Consider the following 22,542-nt stretch of genomic DNA (forward strand, 5'->3'; position numbering starts at 1 on the left):
AGGGACCTAGAACTAGAGCTTGGACCCGATACCCGGGACGGGTGGGTAATGAGTTGGACCCGGGTACCCGTCTCAGTGCCCGGACCCGTTATGTGATTAATAGATTAAACAATGTAATATGTTATTCCTTCATGATCTAGAGGCTGCATTGTCTTTGAAGATGTCGACATACCTACAGACACTTCTTTTGAATTACATGGTTAAAATATTGAAAAAGCTGAAGACAATATTGCCATTTTTTACAAATTTGATGTCAGGAATTAACATAACGGATATCCGGGTAGGGTAGGGTAATAGGGGGTGGGGTACCCGGGTAGAAAATTTGGACCCGCCCAAGCCCTACCTAGAACCCAGAATCCCAACGGGAACAGAATGTGACTTGATGCAGCTCAGGATCGTTCGATGAGCATGTTCTATACAAAAGCCGCTTATAGACTATCTAGTATCAGGAATATTGGAAAGATCCGAAATATCTAGATGAGAAAACAGCAGCAGCATTAGTTCAGGCCTACATCACATCTCGCCTTGATTACTGCAACTCACTCCTCTATGGTCTCCCAGCTCATCTGGTCAAGAAACTGCAGCAGGTCCAGAATGCAGCGGCTCGTGTGGTCACTCTCACTCGCAAGTTCGTGCACATCACCCCTGTCTTGAAGAGACTTCATTGGCTACCTGTTCGCTACCGAACCATCTACAAGATTCTGCTTCTCAGCTTCAAATCTCTCCACAATCTTGCTCCTGACTACAGCTCAAGTCTTATCCAGCCATACCAACCTCGGCGCAGTCTGCGGTCAGCTGACAGCCATCTCCTTGTGGTACCAAGCTCCAGAACAAAGTCTTACGGCGAACGGTCTTTTGCATCAGCAGCACCATTCTTATGGAACTAACTCCCACTCAACCTACGAGCCACACAAGAACTCTCACTTTTCAAAACCGACTAAAACACATCTGTTTAGCCAAGCCTACTGAATCCCACTTTATAGATGTTGGACTCAAAGCGCTTTAGAGCAGTGCTTATCTGATTTTAGCGCTATGTAAATGTTTCTATGTATGTATGTATGTGTGTGTGTGTGTGTGTGTGTGTGTGTGTGTGTGTGTGTGTGTGTATGTAGTGTCGTACCATCTGATGAACAAAACAGAAGAAGCATTTAAATATTTGAATATTTTATTTTTGTTTCATTTTTTACTTTTCAAGTACATTATGTATCAGAACGTTCTATCAGAAAATATATGTAGCAATATACAACTTATTTTCGTATGAAAATGTACAACTGCATAGCATCTTTACACACAGTAATATTTCATTTACACAATCACTCATGATCATAATGTTACATCGCTTTTCAAGCGACCACAACCGCAATGCAAACAAGATTCACAACAGGTGCTTTGCCTGTGAAATACTTACACATGTATATAAATACCCTCAATATGAATTAGATGGTGGACACCGTTAGGGCTCCATCTACATAAGTTACACAACATTGTTCAACAGACCCTGCAAACATGAATATTAGAAAGGACAAAATGAACACAGAGCATTCAGTTTGCTGTGGTATATTTAAAAGAATTCGAAGGCATTACAGACCATTCTAGCATGGAACTGCTAGAGTAGCTTCGGTTCAGTGTAAAACTGTTTCACTTAAATCAGATTATATGGAAGAACTTCCATACTTGTGCTCACGAAAATCAACGAGCAATGGTATGGCGTGGACAACCCTGAATCACAATCAGAGAGGGTCTCGACAATTTAACCAAAGTAATATGAAAAAAATCGGGTATTTTAAAATTCTTTTGAGTGGTAAACATGATAAAATATGACGAAGTCAAATCCAGTTTGGTAAGAAAGCAATAGGGCACGAGTCTATTGTTTAGTCATGATCAGATTCGACATAAATTATTCTTCACGTTAATTAAAACCATGGATTTCTTTCTAACTTCAAGCCCCAGATGGGGCTATGATAGTATATTGCGATAATGCAATGTTCTTGCAAGATAACGGGATATGGAGGACACGGTCATTTTGACACTGCTGGAGTTGGTTGGTCCAAGCTGTAAGTTTGTTCCAAGTTCCTCTAAGTCTGGACTAAAAGGATGCAAATTAAATTTATAACAGTAACAGAATCAATCCCGTTTTGTATATAAACAGTGTGTCGGAATCAATCTTGTGATGTGAATCCGACTACCAGAATAAACCCTGTTTTGTATATACAATCTCAACATTCAATAACGACACACCTAGAGTGGGTTACACGTATTAATACATAAACAACTAGAACTGTGATAGGAATGACACGAATTTAACAAAATATAACCATTAATAACGCGGAAATAAATAGTTCTCCACAGTCTCAGCCAACAGCAACACTTCTAATGCTACTCGACTTCTCTGTGTGGTATTGGGAAGTACGGGCAATGAACAAGGGAGATAATTCACTGGCTAGACAACTTCTCGTAAGGTCGCCCTAAAACCTTACATACCTACCTACCTAACTTCTCGTAACAATAAATATGACGTTTCGGTGTAGGTACTAAACTGTAAACCAAGCATGTGATGTGCATGATTACGTTGTTAGCGTTTACATCAGAAACGCCGCATTCATTGTAATAAAGAAGTCGAGTGCTCTTATCCTGAAAAGGAAGTGTTAACTCGCACTATGACGAGGCGGGTGGGATCACACAGATATTATAAGTACTCGGGCTTGGGCTTGCGTTTAAGATAAAGTTGTCTTTAATAAGTTAGTAATAAGTTAGTGACATGTTTACAAATGTTCATGTGGTAATCGTGACAAACCGGATGTTCCTAAGCGTCCGAAAACCCATAAAATGATGACAATTTTTAAAGCAATTTCAAGATGGTGATTCAAGAACCCGTTCAGTTTTCAATATAAACTGACGGGAAAATAGATGTATACACCAACGCTAGACGGTGATGTATTTGATATTATGTGTATATTACCGACATGAGCAAAGGCGGCACAAGGTACATTTACAAACAGCAGAATCCTGTCTCAACGGAGGATGTAAGGAACACAAATATCTAAACAAACGGTTTTCATAAACTCTTCACCAAGAGTGATCTACATTCACAACACAACCTAATGTAAAGCACTTTCTAAACCAAGGCTTTGAATACCCTTGTAAAAGATAACGGTAAATGAGTATGGGATGTTGCACTAACAGTAATAATTCAATAGAAAGATAAACAATGCATATTTTGTTACAAAGAAAAAGGATGTTGTCAATAGATGTATCTGGCGAGTTGTGATTGTACAAATAGGCTGATAGTTTTCTTTACATAAGGCGAGGATGCATACATTATGAAAAGACCTTTCTATGTGGGACGTGAAATAGCTATTATAGATGAAAAGGTGAGTATTAGACTTCTATGGAAATAGATACGAACAGCTAAATGTAACGAGCGTGAAAGGATAAGATGGATGCTATTTGCACCAATATGAAGACAAACACATACTCGCATAATGGCATAAGGACTAAACACTTTTGTTAACATTCGTTCATGCACTCTTACATTCGTACTTCGGTCGGTCTGAATATACAATATAATATTATACACGTATCTTGCTCTTAATTAACAGATATATATATATATATATATATATATATATATAGCACAGACATGTTCTGCCATTATTCATAAGCAACTCTGAAATAGCAGCGTTTTGTCACAGTTCACAACCAAAGATGCACATAAATCATTGATACAAATACGTCTCACAGACATATAGATCCCAATGTTCACGGAAAGACCCTCCCCATTACCCCATAACTACCAAAACTGTCTGTAAGTATAACTCTGAAAAAATACGCTTAAATATTTTTAAACAACACCGGTACTTAGGCAAAGGACATAACCTTAAATGTATTTTCAGAATGGGTATACATATTTATCAAGACAGAATACTTACACACCCTGCATTTCAGTACAAAATTAGTAAAACGTTATCTTACTCGGTGTTTTCCATGGTTTAGTGGGTCCGTTAGTATAACATGGTGTTCTGTAAAGTATGCTTAACCTTAGGTTAAGCAGTTCTAATCATCTTGCTTAGACATTGTTTATTCTGTGTAATTATATTTACAGGAATACAGATATACTGTCGGAACTGTTTTAACGTACTCTGAACACATCACATGGTGGAATTGAATTAATATTAGAAAACATATGTTATGAATCATAATTACTAACACTGAACAAAACCATAAAATAGGTTCATAACATAACTGCTGACGACTGCCCCCTATGGTACACGTTGTATCCACAAAACACATTCTAATACCCCGTGTAATATAAAAAGTAGAAAATATCTAATATAAACAATATTAATCTTAACAATATGTATATAATAAACAAACAACTCACATTAACACAATACCGTTAATATCCAAACGTGCAATTATTTTGGTCAGTGCCATAAAATGTGACTATCGGAAGTATAAACACATTTATCATTTGTTTATATAATAACTAAATTATTTTTCAAATTATTGTAATGAATGTTACCATAATACAGAGAAGCACGTAAGTTGCGGTTTCACTGTGTTGCAGTGTTTAATATATATTTCTTTGGAGTACTGGATTTTTACCGATGTTTCAGATCTGCTGGTGGTTGTTTTCCGAGATATCACAGAATAAAGCAGGCAAAATGTACACGTGTTTAGCAGTTGAGCTCGTCACTGTTGTCCACGCAATCGTACGGGACACTGTCACAGAAGTATTCTTTAGGGGCGCACATCCCATTGTTACACATCCGCTTTCCTTCTTGGCAACCTGAAATGTTAATAAACAATCCGTTAGAGAAACGTACAGTGAAACCCTGTTAAACCAACCATTCCACGTAATATCGTCCACAATAACCAATCATGGTAATGCAAGTAACGGTGTGGATAACAAGATGTTCTTTACTACCATGCAAGGTTTTAGTACAGCCTGGTTCCTGGGGTCTGTTGCGCCTGCGCTAACGCTCCGACACTGAGCGCAGCCGCAACAGACCCCGGGGAACCAGGCTGGATTTCAGTAAAGTGCCCGGCTGAAAAGGCGGAAATTGTGACCGACAAGGAAAGGTTTTTATTCGATGACGGTGTACTTGTCATAGGTATCATAGTTATGTTTTGATCTGTACGTTGACAGTATTATAGCGACTGGTTATAACCAACTTAATGTTTGGTAACGTTTGTAATTTTGGACTTGTTTAAAAAGCACAACGCACAGTTGTTTGTTTTAAAGGCCAAAGGTGTAGCAGCTGTCCCTCTAAACACAGCTGAAGTCTATATTTAGAAAAATAGAGTGTCGACCGTGCTTCAAAACAACCCAATATAGCCGTGATAATAAATGGTGGAATAACCATTTTACGACTTACCGTCTCCTGGTGCGGCAGTTGTCGCGATTGTGGGAAGAGGATTGATGATTTCTGAAATTCAAAACAATGAGTGAACTCCTGGATTATCATATGATGCCTGTAATATTCAGCGACTGTGACATAAATTGTACGTCGGTATAGCTACCATGTCTCTCAAATTCGTCACTGTTCTTAAGAGTTTTATTTTCATAACAATAAGACCACCTTACCTAGGCAGTTTGGTCAGTGAAGAAGCGGGCAATTGAAACACTTACATAACAAATGTATCACTTTGCCCACGCATTTTGGACAGTTACTGCACTTTACATAAACTATACGAACAAGTTTCACATCATCCGTTTCACATCACGGAGAGAATTCCTCTTCGATAACAATATTGACAGACACTATGGCATGACCAACAGCGATTACAATAGGGGTCAACCAGAAGTGATTAGCGATAGCATTTCTAAACATACCGTCCCTGCAACTGTTACTTAAAAGTTTCACATCATCCAGTGCCACATCGGCTTGCGTCCTATTGCCTCTCTGCGCTACGAATATCAGTGTGAGGTTCTGCGACACAGGTAGGTCCACACAGTGATGCTTCCATCTCTGATTGCCATCGGCTTTGTCTTGAAACATAACCGTGACGGCGCCATTAGTATTGTCCTGGACTTTCACCGTCAGGTTGCCCAGGTGCATCTTCCGGAACTGAGGGTACTGTTGGAACGCGCTGTAGATCTGGTAGTAGAACACAACGCCGTTGCCGGTGGAGGCGAATGTAGGCGACTCCAGTGTGGTTACCGCATTTGTGACCCCATCGGTGCCGTCAGCGTAGATGTAATGACCTGTATACACCAGCACCAAATGTATATTTAAAAATATACCATGTTTTTTTCTTATTGTAATGGCTTCGAATATCCCGATGTGTCCCTCTTATTTACATTAAATCAACAGAACAACTAAATATGAGTAAAATCTAATTATTTTTATAGTTGTATACTTATCCTGCACTATTTTTTTATAGTTGTATACTTATCCTGCATTTTTTTTTATAGTTGTATACTTATCCTGCACTATTTTTTTTATAGTTGTATACTTATCCTGCACTTTTTTTATAGTTGTATACTTATCCTGCACTATATCCTGCACTACTTTGTATACTTATCCTGCACTATTGTTTATAGTCCGAAGTCCTGCACTATTTTTATAGTAGTGCAGGATTAGATAAAAATTATATACTATCAAGAGTGGGTCGGTGTGTATTTGACTGAATGATACCATTCATGATTATTTTGTTTCAAATGAATTCGAATGAGTGTATCCGTTTTGTGAGTTTAAAAGCCGAATGAATAACCAAATATACGGACTATGAATACCCCAGTCTGGACCAGACAATCCAGTGGTTGATGAAATAACACAAACTGCTTATTAGACCATCTACATCCCGGAATCTCCAGAAATAGGCTTTACAGTACCCAATCGGACCGAGTCAGCGCATTAACCACTAGGCAACCCCAAATGAAATGACACGATGTTTTTTTACCTGTTTTATTTCCGTAGGTATGGTCCGACTTTGGTCCAGTGCTGGGCGTGATTGTCTCCCCTGCACGCTGCGCCCACTTATAGGCTGTATCGTTAAATGTGTAACCACAGAGAAAGTGGTTTTCAAAATCACAGCTGACGGACACAAGATGCGCTGAAACAAAAGGGTTAACATATATGAGAATCAATAATACATTTGCCACTTCGGGAAGAGTAACCTTACTATCGTTAAAAAGGTTGCCACACGACACATATTTGTTTACAGCTGACCTGAAAAGCGTGTATGTAAGAAACACGACGTATATAACTGGATAACTATAACTATACACAAGGGGTTTACATGAGCGTCCATTGGCTCACCACATATATCTGCTTCATCCCTGTCGTCCAAACAGTCCTTGTGCCGGTCACAGGTCTTCTCCATCGGTATGCATGGACCGTCAGGACACTTGAACTCTTCCGGAGTGCATGCTGGAAAAGACGAAAGGGTTTTCCCAATGTAGTAGTAGCTTAGAAAGTAAGTCAGTTGTTTTACACAGCAATAGTCCAGCTTTTCGGACATTGGAGTGGTCGACATCACGACCATCGATCGATGCAGTTGGGACACAACCTTATACATGAACCATGTCAGCGCCTCTCCGACATTACTCGCCAAGCGCTGGATTGCTGCGGGCCAGTTATCACTCTGATCTTCACAGGTGCGCATTATCAAGCCTTACATTGCACATGAATGCCAGGGGCGTAGCAACCATTATGAAAAAAAGGCCTGGGCTTACACAAGATTGTTGCTAAAAGGGTGGGCAAGCCCTCAATAATGTCTAAATATGAAGCTTTGCAACCTATCGGGCTTACACGAAAACATTGGCTTGCTACGCGCCTGAATACAGATAAGCAGATAAGATTTCACGTGAAATTTTCTGCAAGTACATTTCAGGAGATGTCTGCTGATGTTGCAACATTTACTCACTCACTCTCTGAAGTCATTACTTCCAAAACATATTTGTAAGAACCAAGTTAAATTTTACTCAGGTCGAGCAAATAAATTAAATAAAGGGAGACAACTCACTACATCCGGCTTCGTCACTGGCGTCATTACAATCAACACGACGGTCGCAGAAACTGGTCATCGGTAGGCAATAGTTCTCAGAAGTACATGGCATCAGGTCTGGTTCACAGTCTGGTCAACACAAACAAATCCATGCATGTAATTGTACTCACAGAGAAAACATGTCTGGCGTTTATCTTCTGATAAAGGAGGCAACAGTCCACAATCTTCCGTATATGTAACCCTAAGGTATCGGAGGGTGCATTCTCGAAATAACCCAGCCTGTTTATAAGATTGAACGAATAATACATTGACGCATTTTATGGACTCAGAACGGTGTCAATATCTAATATAATTATAAAGAACGGTTCAATAAACACGTTATCTATTTGCTGATGAAGACGTTGCTGCAAACCCACTCACTCACCAAACAGACCACAGGTTCCCTCAGTTATGTGGATGTCGTCTATTGCAATGAAGGGTTTGTAGGTGAGGTCGTATACACCACCGATGACGGTGTACTCCAGCTTGATGCTGCCGGAGACGGGGATGTCCACCTGCGTGTTCGCCCAACCGAGGGTTCGCCTGTTCTTGATATCCCATAGGAGATTGGCGACACCGGAACCGTTCCTAGTGTACGTAATCTGTGTGGAGAGAGAAAAGAAATACTATCTACATATTACTATTTGGAGATCAGCAATAACCATCAGGTAAATTGTCTGTGCTGTTCACCGCTGGACTGTCTGGTCCAGCCTCACTTATTTACAGACCGCCGCCACAGCTGTAATATTGCTGAGTGCGGCGTACGTCCTGTAGCTCAGTGGATAGTCTATAATTCCCAGTGTCAAACTACGAAGATTACTGATGTCAGGATACAAGTCAGTGTGTGAGGTGTTGTATTACCTCCATGGAACCTGGTGACTTGCTGTAGTAACTGAACTTGAGACAGCTGTTGGGCTGGTTGAGGATGAGATTCTGGTGCATCTTCACCTCCTTGTCCTCCAGAAGATAGTTGGTGTCCAACAGCAGCATGACACCTGAAGACACAGTGGCAACATATGAATAGGTCTATATCTCACACACTTACGAATAGAACAACTGCCTCCGTCCAATGGAGAGAGTGTCTGCTTGGAGAGTTGAAGGCCGATGTTCTCACGATGATGGAAAGGATTATTGGGTTTTACTGACAAATCAGCTTACCTGATGCGTTCCGGAAGGTATTGTCAGTGACCTTTCTGTCCGAGATTGAGGCATTCATCATTCTCCATTCGGCATGTGTGTCATCATCCGTCGCCTGTCTCAGTCCACACTCCAGCCCGCTCTCGAAGTCACATGACAAAGATGGCGCCGTACACCGCGACTCATCCTCCCCTTTCTCACAGTCAGCCACCATGTTGCACTGCATGCTCTTCTTGATACACTGCAGTGTGAGACCGGAAGTACACGCCACCATGTCGTCAGGGCAACCTGAAGATGAACAGACGCTGACTTATACATTTACTTCAAGATCAGCACTCGAGCTGCAATATGTTGACGTCACCACAATATACATTTGAATATGGACCAGTTTTGTCTTATTGAATGTATTTGCTAAAGTCACGTGTTAATCTTAATGGTATTCATATATTCAACAGATTGCCTTGTACTGGACACATAAGATGATATCATGCCAGAATAATCGTACTAATGAGATGTAAATTGCTTCTTCGACTATGATAATGGTGATGTTATTTGCAGATTAAATCGTATTTGATTCATACTATGTACTCCTCAGAAAAACCTACCACTGTCGGCACAGGCTCCAGGTACCAGCATGAAATCATCGACAGCAATCCTACCCTGCTCATCAGAGAAGAAGACAATCTCATAGGAGTCAGGGGTGATTGTGAACTCCCCCCGCACCCAGTTGTCTTCGCCCATGTACTGGTTCCTTCGGAAGACGGGTAACCAGTCATTCTGACCCTGTTCCGGTAGCCTGTGAGTCCACACCTGAAGTCCGCCAGTTACTGGTCCCCGCATGTGGTAGTAGAAGCTGGCACAGTGGGTGGTGTTGATGGTGAAACGGGGGGACGCTAGGGTCTTCCCGCGAGACTTGGCGATCATAAACATACCTTGAAGAACAAAAGGATTTCAGAATTGCAGAATCACTAATATATCTACGACAAAGATGATGGATGCCACAAAAGAAAATAACTATGACAGATACACCGCATCACAAACATAGGCACATAACAGTTTTGTATATTTTCTGAATAAACGATAGAACTAGCTGAATTTGTTCTAACGTGTTCCGGAGAGAGTTGCCTACTCTCTGAAAGAGGTCAAGTAACTATGGAAACAGACAGCACTTACCTGGATAGGCGCCGTATGTGTGGTCGTAAAGTGGATAACGGTTGTCGTAGTCGCTCTGAGTGCGAAGATGCCAGCTGCCGTTGTAACCACACAGAAACTTGTCATCAAATGTGCAGTTGACAGAGGTGTCTGAAAGGAAATAGTGCACAATTTATACAGACCACACAATATCTCCGTACTTCCAAAATCTCCAATGATATATATATAATTTAATCATGCCCTTTAAATGGTCGTAACGGTCACGTTGAAACTCAACCAGTTTCAGCTGTCAAGTTCACTGGATTCAGAAGGCCGATGACAAAGGTATGTGTCAGCCAGTATTATACTAACTGGGGCTTGTAGAACAATAAGAAAACATACTACAGAGTTCGATCTCGTCCGAGTTGTCTCCACAGTCGTTCTTCCGGTCACATAGTTTCTCCCGGTCAAATATACAGTTGCCATTCCTGCAGCGGAACTTGCACTCTGAAACATCACCAAGACAACGCTCTAAATATCTTACATGGAGAAAATTGGGCAAATGTGAAAGGATACATGTGTGCATTGACCACACTGAATTCTAAAGAATCCTATAAGCTATAACCAATCCATTAAAACGTAATGTCATCAACATGACAAGTCATCAAAAAACTTAATAAGACACGTGGTCAGTTAAAAATAACACCTCCAAGTCCGGTTTTCGGCATTTCCTTCTTGGTTCTGTGTTTTTTCCATAAAATAAATAATTTTGATGTAAACATAAACTCTATCTGCACACTGCGATAATTCATTAGCTGGGTGTTATAACGACTAGTGCTAATAACCCATAAACAATTACAGTTTTTAAGATACAGCACACATCATTGATAGGTACTGCGTGGTATACCTATTTTGTCTTCAATCCACTCTTTGAAGACGTTCACGTCACTGAAGACAGATGGGCGAGCGGGGACGTTGCAGCCTCTGGCCACGTAGCTGGCCACACCCACCAACTTCCAGTTGTTGTCATTAGTCTGGCACATCAAAGGGCCGCCACTGTCACCCTGGAAACAAGTTAGGCATCCAAGTCATTAAATATGGTTTTACGCCACATGTAGCATAGCCAATCATTGAATGGAAAACCAAAATTGAGCTTCACGGGACGAATGCTTTACCCACTGGGTCAACACCGTCAACCAAAAGAAATTGGTCCTATGGTCAGTTAATGTCAAGATGTTTTTACATATAGGCGAATATTGTTCAGAAAAAAACTGAATATTCTAAATAATTTACAAAACAGGGTTGCATGTGTAAAATATGTTCCTTTCGTTAATCCCAATATGGGTAGATGGTGTACGAACAAACACTGACCACGCAGATGGAGATGAGGCCTGAGTAGTAGCCGGCACACAGGTGGGTCTCGCTGATAGCACCGTTCCAGGCGTAGGACCCGTTACACTTGGCCGTGTTCCACAGTCGCATCTTGGCATCCTTCAACCACTGGGAGGCAGGGCCTGCAACATCAGATGTACTCACACTGTAACCATGGCCAACACCATGCAACAAAAGGCAACTCTGAATTATTCCAAACTTTTGTCAAAGTGAGTAATTTAACATGAATCCGTGATATATGACGGAAAACAGCATACCGCCATTGACCATTCAATGTGACATCCGATGTCCACATTACTTCGCTCCACCACCATCGTAGCATACGTTTTAAGTCATGCTTACGCTAAATCACAACGCACACAACGTTCACACGACCAACGTGCGCACGTAAGTAAATGAGACACTTACCGTCTGCCTTGGTCATTCCCCATCCGGCTGCGAAACACTTGGTAGTCTTCGTGAACACATCGTCCTTGCCCGGAAGACATATAGGCCGGATGTAGTCGGTGTAGTTGACGGTGCCGTCGATCTCGACAAGGGCGATGTCGTTCTTCTGGTGGTAGATGTGGTTGTGGATGGTCAGACTCTTGACGTTGTGGCGTTGTTGCTGTGGTTCCTTTGCACTGACGTTAGAGGCTCCAAGAACCACCTCAATGTTTCTGTGGTCGCTTGTGTAGGCCCTGAAATACACGCCATTAGTCAGTTCAACGTTAAAGCCTAAATACATTCCTCATTCATTTGCAAACTGGACTGGCTTAAGATTGAAAGACATTGAAATAAGTCTGACCTATAATATCAAGCTTTATTATGTTGTTTCGTGTGTTCCCATCGGTACTTACTCTACACAGTGAGCGGCCGTGACGATGAAGTTGGGGCTGACGAGGGCGCCCCCGCAGAAGTGTTTTCCCTTCCTCTGTATGGAGGCCTGCCAAGGCCAATCTCCGACGATGGCGTTGTTGCCGTTGACAATGTAGGAGACGCGGTGGGGTTTTGGATGTCCACATTCTACAAACAGCCACCGGATTAAGAGTCTAAATAGCAGTATTCAGTTTGGTATACAGATTATTGCTTATAGCTATATTCAAGAAAAGGTGGAGGATACCAGACTTAAATCGAACCCGGACTTAAATCACTAGGCTACCCTATACCAACCAAATCATGGTGGATACATGTAATCCTTATTATAGCCCCTTTTAAAGAATTATACAATGATTATTTACCTTTAGGGTGACATTTTAAACCTACTTCCGATGAACCAAGACAGCTACCCTATACCAACCAAATCATGGTGGATACATGTAATCCTTATTATAGCCCCTTTTAGAGAATTATACAATGATTATTTACCTTTAGGGTGACATTTTAAAACTACTGCCGATGAACCAAGACATCTACCCTATACCAACCAAATCATGGTGGATACATGTAATCCTTTATTATAGCCCCTTTTAGAGAATTATACAATGATTATTTACCTTTAGGGTGACATTTTAAACCTACTTCCGATGAACCAGGACAGCTACCCTATACCAACCAAATCATGGTGGATACATGTAATCCTTTATTATAGCCCCTTTTAAAGAATTATACAATGATTATTTACCTTTAGGGTGACATTTTAAACCTACTTCCGATGAACCAAGACAGCTACCCTATACCAACCAAATCATGGTGGATACATGTAATCCTTATTATAGCCCCTTTTAGAGAATTATACAATGATTATTTACCTTTAGGGTGACATTTTAAAACTACTGCCGATGAACCAAGACAGCTCCTATACCAACCAAATCATGGTGGATACATGATCCTTTATTATAGCCCCTTTTAGAGAATTATACAATGATTATTTACCTTTAGGGTGACATTTTAAAACTACTGCCGATGAACCAAGACAGCTACCCTATACCAACCAAATCATGGTGGATACATGTAATCCTTTATTATAGCCCCTTTTAGAGAATTATACAATGATTATTTACCTTTAGGGTGACATTTTAAAACTACTGCCGATGAACCAGGACAGCTACCCTATACCAACCAAATCATGGTGGATACATGTAATCCTTTATTATAGCCCCTTTTAGAGAATTATACAATGATTATTTACCTTTAGGGTGACATTTTAAAACTACTGCCGATGAACCAAGACAGCTACCCTATACCAACCAAATCATGGTGGATACATGTAATCCTTATTATAGCCCCTTTTAGAGAATTATACAATGATTATTTACCTTTAGGGTGACAATTTAAAACTACTGCCGATGAACCAGGACAGCTACCCTATACCAACCAAATCATGGTGGATACATGTAATCCTTTATTATAGCCCCTTTTAGAGAATTATACAATGATTATTTACCTTTAGGGTGACATTTTAAAACTACTGCCGATGAACCAGGACAGCTACCCTATACCAACCAAATCATGGTGGATACATGTAATCCTTTATTATAGCCCCTTTTAGAGAATTATACAATGATTATTTACCTTTAGGGTGACATTTTAAAACTACTGCCGATGAACCAGGACAGCTACCCTATACCAACCAAATCATGGTGGATACATGTAATCCTTTATTATAGCCCCTTTTAGAGAATTATACAATGATTATTTACCTTTAGGGTGACATTTTAAAACTACTGCCGATGAACCAGGACAGCTTCCTCTGTGAAAAGAATAATAGATGGATGATAAATATGTTGAAAAAGAAAGTTTAATGAATAAGGCACTTATGTACGATATAAACATACAGGGTAACAAAATATACCTGCCAGTTTATCTTTTCCGAGGAAGGAACTAATAACTTATACATTTTAGCCATATGGGCCATCGAATGTTGTTTTTGCCTAAAATCACTTTGTCCGAAGGATGATAACAGAGTAAGACATGAAGTCAGTGTTGTAGATGATGTCGCTGTTGTAGACGATGTTAGTCTTGTACCTGATTGTGGCACGCCCGATGACAGTTGTCTCTGGACCCACGCCATCAATGACTGCATAGGCAAATACAACATGCCTGACCGTCCGCCATTCTTGATGACCTCTGCAACGGATATATATATATATATGTTAAATGTACTCTAACCATGTCATACAATTTATCATTCCACATCGCTCTCTTCGTTGGTATTACTGCCAGGAGAAAGGTTTCATCCTTCGCCATATACCACCTAACCCCAAAGATACCCTATTACTCCCCTAAGCAAGCTAAATTGAAAACAGTTGGAAGTTTAAGGCAGATTTGAACATCAATGTGTCATCAATGAGTGTCAGATTGACGTTGGAGGATCTGATCTCTTGCCCCCAAAGACACAGTTTGTACATTGTGGAGCTGTAGAGGCAAGTGGGCCCCGATTTGGCGTCAACATACCACTGTGACAGGTAATCTACTCACGTGTGCCCCAGCTTCTTACAGGCCAGGTCCGCCAGAGTGGCGTTAAAGTTCGAGGCACACACTGGGATCAGACCTTCCTGCTCGAACTTCAGGCTGAACGGACGCTTTTCTTCAGGAGCAAAGACTGGAATAGACAATACATCAATACATGAGGACGTGTATTAAAACTCTGCGTTTGTCCTGACTCTGATCTGATCACATATAGACAAAGTTAAATGTGTATCATAAAATGCCTAAATCTTTGGGAAGGAATTAGACGTGACTGATCTTTAAAAAACCATTTTAAGCAGTTGTATACACGTCATAAGTCCTCATGACGCAGGTCTTAAACTTTTGTTTCTTTGCTGGAAACCACAAATATCAGATAGGCAGGGGCCGTCTGGTTAATGGCGTTTTATTGTACGCTTATTGTACGAAAAATGTTTGCTCCATCAGTTTATCCCCTCACAATGAACCAGACCTAAGAGCCAGTGGTTTAACCCGAGCAAGATAACCATATTAGCAGTAGTCCAACTTACTACACTGGCTCTCGTCCGAGTGGTCAACACACTGAGGAGTGCCGTCACAGTGCTGGTCTAGCGGCAGACACTCGCCACTCCGACAGGCGAACTCTGACCTCCTGCACGCACCTGCAACGAGAGAAATGGCACATGTCACTTCACACATTTCATTCAGTTCACGTTGCCAATAATCTGCATGTTGTAGAGCCAGTAAAACTTCCTTTGTTAATAGCGGCACACAGGCGTTAATAGGATTGGAAACTTAAAAGATGGTCTATGATCGTTTAAATATGGTCTATGATCGTATTTCCTTGGCTTTTTGCTGAAAACATCTTTGTCACATATTTTAGTTCAGTCCTTGGCTTTGGTTGATGGTTAGGCCTCAAAGAGTAAAGTCATGGAAGCCATTTCTACATGCCGTGGCTCTGTTCACAAGATCTTAGTTCAGTCCGCTTGCCTATTAGTAAGTGTACGAGGACAGTGTGACATAGTAGGGGTGTGACGATACAGAAATTTCACGAAACCTTACGTATCGCGATATTTTGGAACGATACGATTAGATTCGATGCATATCGCGATACGCTATCTTGTTATTTTCTTTAAAAAAGTGTATTTTGATAGCGAGTAACAGCGTAAATTCTGAAATAACCGTCAATTTCCAGTAAAATTAAAATTTTAAGGTCAACGATGCATATCACGATACGAAAAAAAGTATCGATATATTTATCGTTAGATAAAGTATCACGATTTTCGATACTACGATATATCGTCACAGCTCTATGACATACCACAGTCAGCTTCATCCTTCCCGTTGCTGCAGTCGTTGTCTCCATCACATACCCACTCCGACATTATACAGGTCCCATCAGTGCAGGGGTATTGTCCATTATTACACGCTGCAAAGTAGAACACAGTCACACTGTATGTGTACTAAATAAATATCAGTAGTATCATGTCAGAAGAATCTAGCCGCAAGTATCGGTATAAACAAAGACTCGACATGAAATCCACAGAATGTGTTCAGGTCGCCCATACAGGTCAGGCTGTATGTACACCAAAGCGTGCAGTAATGAATCGTCTAAGATTTAGAAAAACAGCTTACCCAGTTGTTGGCGCACATTCTACGCTATATCTATTCGACATGGGGTATATTACATGATGAGCGAATAAAGTTGAACGCCACATTTTGCAGAATTTTAGCGTATCTCTATAGGGGCCAAGAATAGGCTCCGTGTAACAAATGGCCACGACTCTGGAAGGCCACATTTAACAAATACGATCGCAAGGGTATATCTTAACGTAGTCTTTACTACGTTTGTACAAAGGGGACCAGACACAATCTGCCCAACCTCCCGTGCATCCTTTGAAAATGAAGTCAAAATAACCACTTTTATGACGGAATGTTGAAAAGATTCGATGGAATTAATGGACTCAAGCCTACAATGTTTTGGATGTGTGACATACACCAACATCCCATGCGGGGTACCGCGACGTGGAGCTCCCTATCAAAGTGCTCTCTACTATAAATGGTTTGTTCACTCACTACAATTGATCTCATCACTCCGGTCTGGACAGTCAACTACGCCGTTACATCTCTGATAGGACTTGATGCAGCCCCATTACATGTACTCTGATAGGACTTGATGCAGAACCCCATCTCACACCTGTACTGTGACTCATTGCAGGCTGCAAGGGAAGAATACAATCTACAGTGAAACAATCGCCACTCCAACCCCATCTCACACCTGTACTGGAACTCATTGCAGGCTGCAAGGGAAGAATACAATCTCATCTGGAACAGTGCAAGGGAGAATACAATCTACAGTGAAACAATCGCCACTCCAACCCCATCTCACATCTGTACTGGAACTCATTGCATCAATCTACAGTGAAACAATCTGCTCATTGCAGGCTGCAAGGGAGAATACAATCTACAGTGAAACAATCGCCACTCCAACCCCATCTCACACCTGTACTGGAACTCATTGCAGGCTGCAAGGGAAGAATACAATCTACAGTGAAACGATCGCCGCTCCAACCCCATCTCACACCTGTGCTGGAACTCATTGCAGGATACAAGGCAAAAATACACCGTTGAGTCGCAGCTCGATCCTTTTATTTGAGCCATGTTTTTCTCAAACGCACTTTAAACGATTGTCCAATTTTAACTAAGTGGAACTAATATTCGGAACAAGTCACCCGACTGGGGAGATAGGTTTCGGAATTATATTTGTGTTCAAAAACGATAAAAACATGAACTACTTTGAACAGGGCATAATATCTAACTGTTTCGGTGTTGGTTTACATTCAGAAATATTTCCTTTCATACCTTTCATTATATTAAGAATTAATTTGATATTCGGGTAGAACTGGTTGAATTGATGTTTTTTACCGAAAATGTTATTGTCGAGATAACTGTAACTGAATATAGTTACAGACACAAAAATCTCAGCGAACTACCTTAGGTTCTTCGAACAAAACTGCGATTTGCCATACTTTGAGGGATTCGTTGATTGTGTAGAAAGGAGAAGAAAATACCAGACTTCAGACCTACCCGGACAGTTCTTCTCATCCGACCAATCGCCACAGTCGTTGTTTCGGTCGCAGACGGAGTACTTCGGTACACACTTGTTGGTGCCAAAACATGAAAATTCGTCCGACCTACATTCTGTGAAATAGAGAGGGAATATTCAGGGTCAATAAATGGGCCACTAAGTAGTGAAATGTATCGTGGAACTACTTAGTGCCCGTGTCTCATCTGCACACCTAGTATACTCCCCAAGGAGAAGATAATGCAAAGACCATGGAAAACACACCGTGAGTAACCACACTGTCAAGCAAGTCTCTGGATCATTATGAATATTCGGAATCCCTAACGTGCTTTAAGGGGCGGTGGGGTAGCCTAGTGGTTAAAGCGTTCGCTCGTCACGTTGAAGACCCGGGTTCGATTCCCACGTGGGTACAATGTATGGAGCCCATTTCTGGTGTACCCCGTTGTGACATTCCTGGAATATTGCTAAATGCGGCATGAACCCATACTTCACTCACTCACTGAGATAACTTAAATCATTTCATATTGTACAGAATACCCCTGGGACGAAGCCACTATAGGAGGTCCTGTCTATGGAATATTGCAGGGACAGGAGAATATTCCCGAGAGGCTATTCTACAAGATGAAGGCACTATAAAAACAGTAGGATGGCGTCACTAGTGGATGGTTAAGGTCAGATGATGCATTACTTACGTCTTTTCGGCTGAGGTCTGATGCAGGTGCTTTCGTTTGGATCAGACAGAATAGCACAATCTTGCCGGAACAGGTCTTTCGTCCACAGACAGTTGTCGTTGATGTCTGCAATAAAGACTCGGGTGAAATTCGTGGGAATGTAACGAGTGAGTACAACGTCTCTTTCAGAGTTTCATCACATGTGTCAGTTTAATGAGACATGGATGCCCTACGAGACATATGCTGTAGACGTGTAGCATAGATGTAGATGGCGCTAACACCACCAATAGAACACATGGTTACTGGATCATGGCACGCTAAAGGAACACCATTGAGGCGAATTGGATCATTTGGAAACCTCTGGCCCGTTTCACAAAGCGATCGTAGCGTTGAGGTGATCGTAACCATACTTTAACATAAACTTACGTCCGGCGTAACGGCTACGATTGCTCTGTGGAACGGGGCTTGGATTGCAAAGACGGTGGCGTAAAATGCGTCAACATCAGATTTTGAATTTTGGTTTGTGGTGGTGGTGGTGGAATTGGGTTTAACGTCGTGCTTGAGAATATTTCGCTCATATGACGACGTGCATGCGTGTGTATGTATGTGCGGCTGCTTGTACTAGCCCAGACTTAAGCTGGTTTTATAGTGCTAGCCCACTGAGATACCATGCCGCAGTGAAGCATGAATACCCCACTCAGACACATTATACTGACTCCGAGTCGACCAGTCCTTGTTGTACCCATTAATGCCGAGCGCCAGGCAGGGACCAACAAGTACCATATTTTAACGTCTTTTGGTATGACGCGGTCGGGGATCGAACCCGCGACCTTCCGCACTCCGGGCGGACGCTCTAACCACTACACCACGGAGGCGGTCGAATTTTGGTTTGTTACACTCGCAGCCCCACTGTCTTACCTTGACATATGTCCCTGCATGGCATCTGCTTCTTGCCGTTAACACACGGTGGAAACAGGACGGAGCAGAAGTAAAACATGGCGTTCTGGGAACACCCGAGAGCCACGCCCCTTTCCCCGTAATTCTCATACGCCTTGAAGGCTTCCTCCAGGGACGTGTAGGCCCAGCCGTCGGGGAGGTAGGTTATGTTGTAGCCGAACACCTTGCACAGGTCCACCGTCATCCGTCGACACCCAGCTGTGAATAAGCGGTAAGCAATCAGAAACAGACTAAGTCTTCCATACAGTTGTGCAATGCGATCGCTTTCTGAAGAAGTTGCACTTCCATTGCCTTAGCAGTCCCCAGTATAAAACCATCGACCTACTGAAGGACCTGAGTCTAACATTAGCTGTCCTCGTCAATCCCGAACGTGAAACCACCGGTTTCTGAGGGCTTTGAGTCAGACAGTCCCTGTTTTATCAACCCACAACATTAAACTATCGGTTTCCACGGATTAGATATATCCATTGTCCTCATCAACACATTGCATTGGAACCGTCCATCTCTGGCGGATTTCTCAACAGAAACCCGCATATAATATTTTGGCGAGGACCTCGGCTCTGTTGTTTTTTGTGATGGCATAAGCGGAATAATATACTTTGTTTAACAAAGTCGAACAAAAAAATGTTTGTTTTGGAGAAAACTTACGAGCAAAAAAAATCTCAGTCGGCCATCCAAGAGTATGAAATGGTTCGGACTTTTTCAATGTCGTTGTGACATAACAGTACATTAGTGGGCTATACTGGTGTTTATATATCTGAAGTACCTACCTAGGGGTTGGGTGGTGGGAGGGGCCACTGCTGTGGTTGTAGTGGGTGGGGCCGGGGGGTGGAGACACTTCTCTGTGTCATTGGGAAACACTCGACAGTCCATGGGGAAACTCCACACTGAGCCACACTTAGCTGTCATTTCTGAAAAATTGATTGATAAAATCATTCAATTACCATCACTAACAACACACAAACATTCTTTAAAAAAATTGAGGTGTGGAGATTGACACCATGGGTAGAGTCCGAATATCAAATCTAAGGATCAGAACCAAAAGTACCCTACACATCCCCCCTATCCTGAATTCCCCACATCGTAGGGTGACACAGGTGCCTTGCTGACGCATAAGGCACAGGCGACATGGTGAGACATAAGACGCTTAAGGCACAGGTGACATGGTGAGACATAAGACGCATAAGGCACAGGCGACATGGTGAGACATAAGACGCATAAGAAAGGTGACATGGTGAGACATAAGGCACAGGCGACATGGTGAGACATAAAATGCACAAGACACAGGTCACATGGTGAGACATGGTAGCACTCAGCAATATTCCAGCTATATGGCGGCGGTCTGTATATAATCGAGTCTGGACCAGACAATCCAGTGTCGGTTAAGAAAAAGATAAGATGCTGATCCATTACACACAGGTGAAAAGGGAAGCACAAAACACGAGTGAGGTACTGATGCAAAAGACAGGTTAGATGATGACGCGTTTTTGTAGTTCGCTTGTCACTTAAACAAGATTTCCAGCCCTGCCACTCCCTTCCCCTCAGTAACTGCACCTTACCGTCACACACGCTCCGGCAGGGTAAGGTGACATTTCCGTCCTCTTCACACTGGGGGAAGAATATCCCACAGTAGAAGAACTTGGCCATGTAGGAACAACCGGACTCTATAGTGGACTTGCCATACTGGTTGTAGGCCACCACTGACCCCGAGGCTGTCTCCGAGAACCAGTTAGGGAGGCGGGTGTTGGTGAACCCTTCCTCTCGACAGTAACCAAACGTCTGGTTCACACACTGAGCTGTAACACATAACGGTTTATATATTAGAACCGAACGTGGGATATAGTGGGGTCAAAAACAAGATAGGGGAATTCAAACAATGTCATATTGCAGATATATCAGGTACTCAACCAAGAGTAGAAGTGGAACTTTCACCTTTATTCGATATATCCACGTGGGTAATAACGTTCGTTACAACCTACGTTTCGTCACACCCGACTTCGCTTACTCCGATGTAAGTTAAACAGAAACAACTACATGCTCTGTATACTGCAATCCAGCTTTGCGTGAATAAATGTTGCTATACGGCAAAATAAGCATCATAATTATCATCATTCATCTTCACCATCCACCTTCACGAAGGTAACCGGAACTGTTACTCGAGTCTGGCTTGGGGTAGATCAAGGTTGATAGCAGCAGCACCGATCCACACCGTGTCAAGATGACCCACAATCAGCCAGGCCACACCCTAACACAATATCCTGATAACATCGTTACCCTGGGCAACCAAAGTTACAGGGGAACTATTCCGTTCCCAGAATCTCCGCGAACAAATGATACGTCTTAACAAGCCGGAGTGAGTGAATCGGGTTTTGAGCCATTTTCCAGCAACATTACCGCAGAGACACCTGGAATGGGCTTAAAACATTGTACTCATGTGGAGAATAGAACCCGGGCCTTCGGAGTAACGAGGCGAACACTTTAACCACTAGGCTAACCCACCGCCCCTACTGATTCTAGGTGATAAACAACAGACACGAACATGTCTTCTATCTCTGTCCACATGAGACCCCATGTTAGAGTTAAGCTGAGAAGCAATAAGGGGTTAAAAACACGAGCCAGGTAACCTACGTGGTCCCGGAGTGGGTGGGGTGTAGGGCGCTCCGATGCACTTGGTCCGGTCGGTTGGGAGGTAGTTACAATCAAATGGAAAGGGCATGTAACTCGCACAGCTCTCCACCACAGCTGGAAGAATGAAACAGGTAATTAGAGACAAAACTGATAACGGTAACTTTGATGTGAGAATATATCACA

General features: G+C 42.1%; 1 protein-coding gene across 1 annotated transcript in view; it reads right to left on the reverse strand.

Annotated features, from left to right (window-relative positions):
• Positions 1 to 4,584: 4,584 nt before the first annotated feature.
• Positions 4,585 to 22,542, reverse strand: part of LOC124270705 — a 54,953-nt gene continuing 36,995 nt past the window's right edge. Inside the window, exons 18-46 of the mRNA XM_046705738.1 lie at positions 22,360 to 22,473; positions 21,291 to 21,527; positions 20,502 to 20,642; positions 19,693 to 19,929; positions 18,796 to 18,900; positions 18,106 to 18,219; positions 17,507 to 17,543; positions 17,095 to 17,165; positions 16,340 to 16,447; positions 15,570 to 15,680; positions 15,052 to 15,175; positions 14,599 to 14,700; positions 14,274 to 14,323; positions 12,492 to 12,657; positions 12,061 to 12,332; positions 11,632 to 11,774; positions 11,168 to 11,324; positions 10,663 to 10,767; positions 10,303 to 10,431; positions 9,735 to 10,061; positions 9,151 to 9,417; positions 8,854 to 8,987; positions 8,378 to 8,594; positions 7,972 to 8,082; positions 7,266 to 7,376; positions 6,907 to 7,059; positions 5,837 to 6,208; positions 5,379 to 5,429; positions 4,585 to 4,789 (exon numbers count right to left, since the gene is read on the reverse strand). Coding sequence (XP_046561694.1) covers positions 4,677 to 4,789; positions 5,379 to 5,429; positions 5,837 to 6,208; positions 6,907 to 7,059; positions 7,266 to 7,376; positions 7,972 to 8,082; positions 8,378 to 8,594; positions 8,854 to 8,987; positions 9,151 to 9,417; positions 9,735 to 10,061; positions 10,303 to 10,431; positions 10,663 to 10,767; positions 11,168 to 11,324; positions 11,632 to 11,774; positions 12,061 to 12,332; positions 12,492 to 12,657; positions 14,274 to 14,323; positions 14,599 to 14,700; positions 15,052 to 15,175; positions 15,570 to 15,680; positions 16,340 to 16,447; positions 17,095 to 17,165; positions 17,507 to 17,543; positions 18,106 to 18,219; positions 18,796 to 18,900; positions 19,693 to 19,929; positions 20,502 to 20,642; positions 21,291 to 21,527; positions 22,360 to 22,473 — 4,379 coding nt within the window. The 3' untranslated portion in view covers positions 4,585 to 4,676. The remainder of the gene's footprint in view (positions 4,790 to 5,378; positions 5,430 to 5,836; positions 6,209 to 6,906; positions 7,060 to 7,265; positions 7,377 to 7,971; positions 8,083 to 8,377; positions 8,595 to 8,853; positions 8,988 to 9,150; positions 9,418 to 9,734; positions 10,062 to 10,302; positions 10,432 to 10,662; positions 10,768 to 11,167; positions 11,325 to 11,631; positions 11,775 to 12,060; positions 12,333 to 12,491; positions 12,658 to 14,273; positions 14,324 to 14,598; positions 14,701 to 15,051; positions 15,176 to 15,569; positions 15,681 to 16,339; positions 16,448 to 17,094; positions 17,166 to 17,506; positions 17,544 to 18,105; positions 18,220 to 18,795; positions 18,901 to 19,692; positions 19,930 to 20,501; positions 20,643 to 21,290; positions 21,528 to 22,359; positions 22,474 to 22,542) is intronic.

The sequence above is a fragment of the Haliotis rubra genome, unplaced genomic scaffold, assembly GCF_003918875.1.
Source record: "Haliotis rubra isolate DU_JTF1 unplaced genomic scaffold, ASM391887v1 Scf154, whole genome shotgun sequence".
NCBI classification, from domain to species: Eukaryota; Metazoa; Mollusca; class Gastropoda; order Lepetellida; family Haliotidae; genus Haliotis; species Haliotis rubra.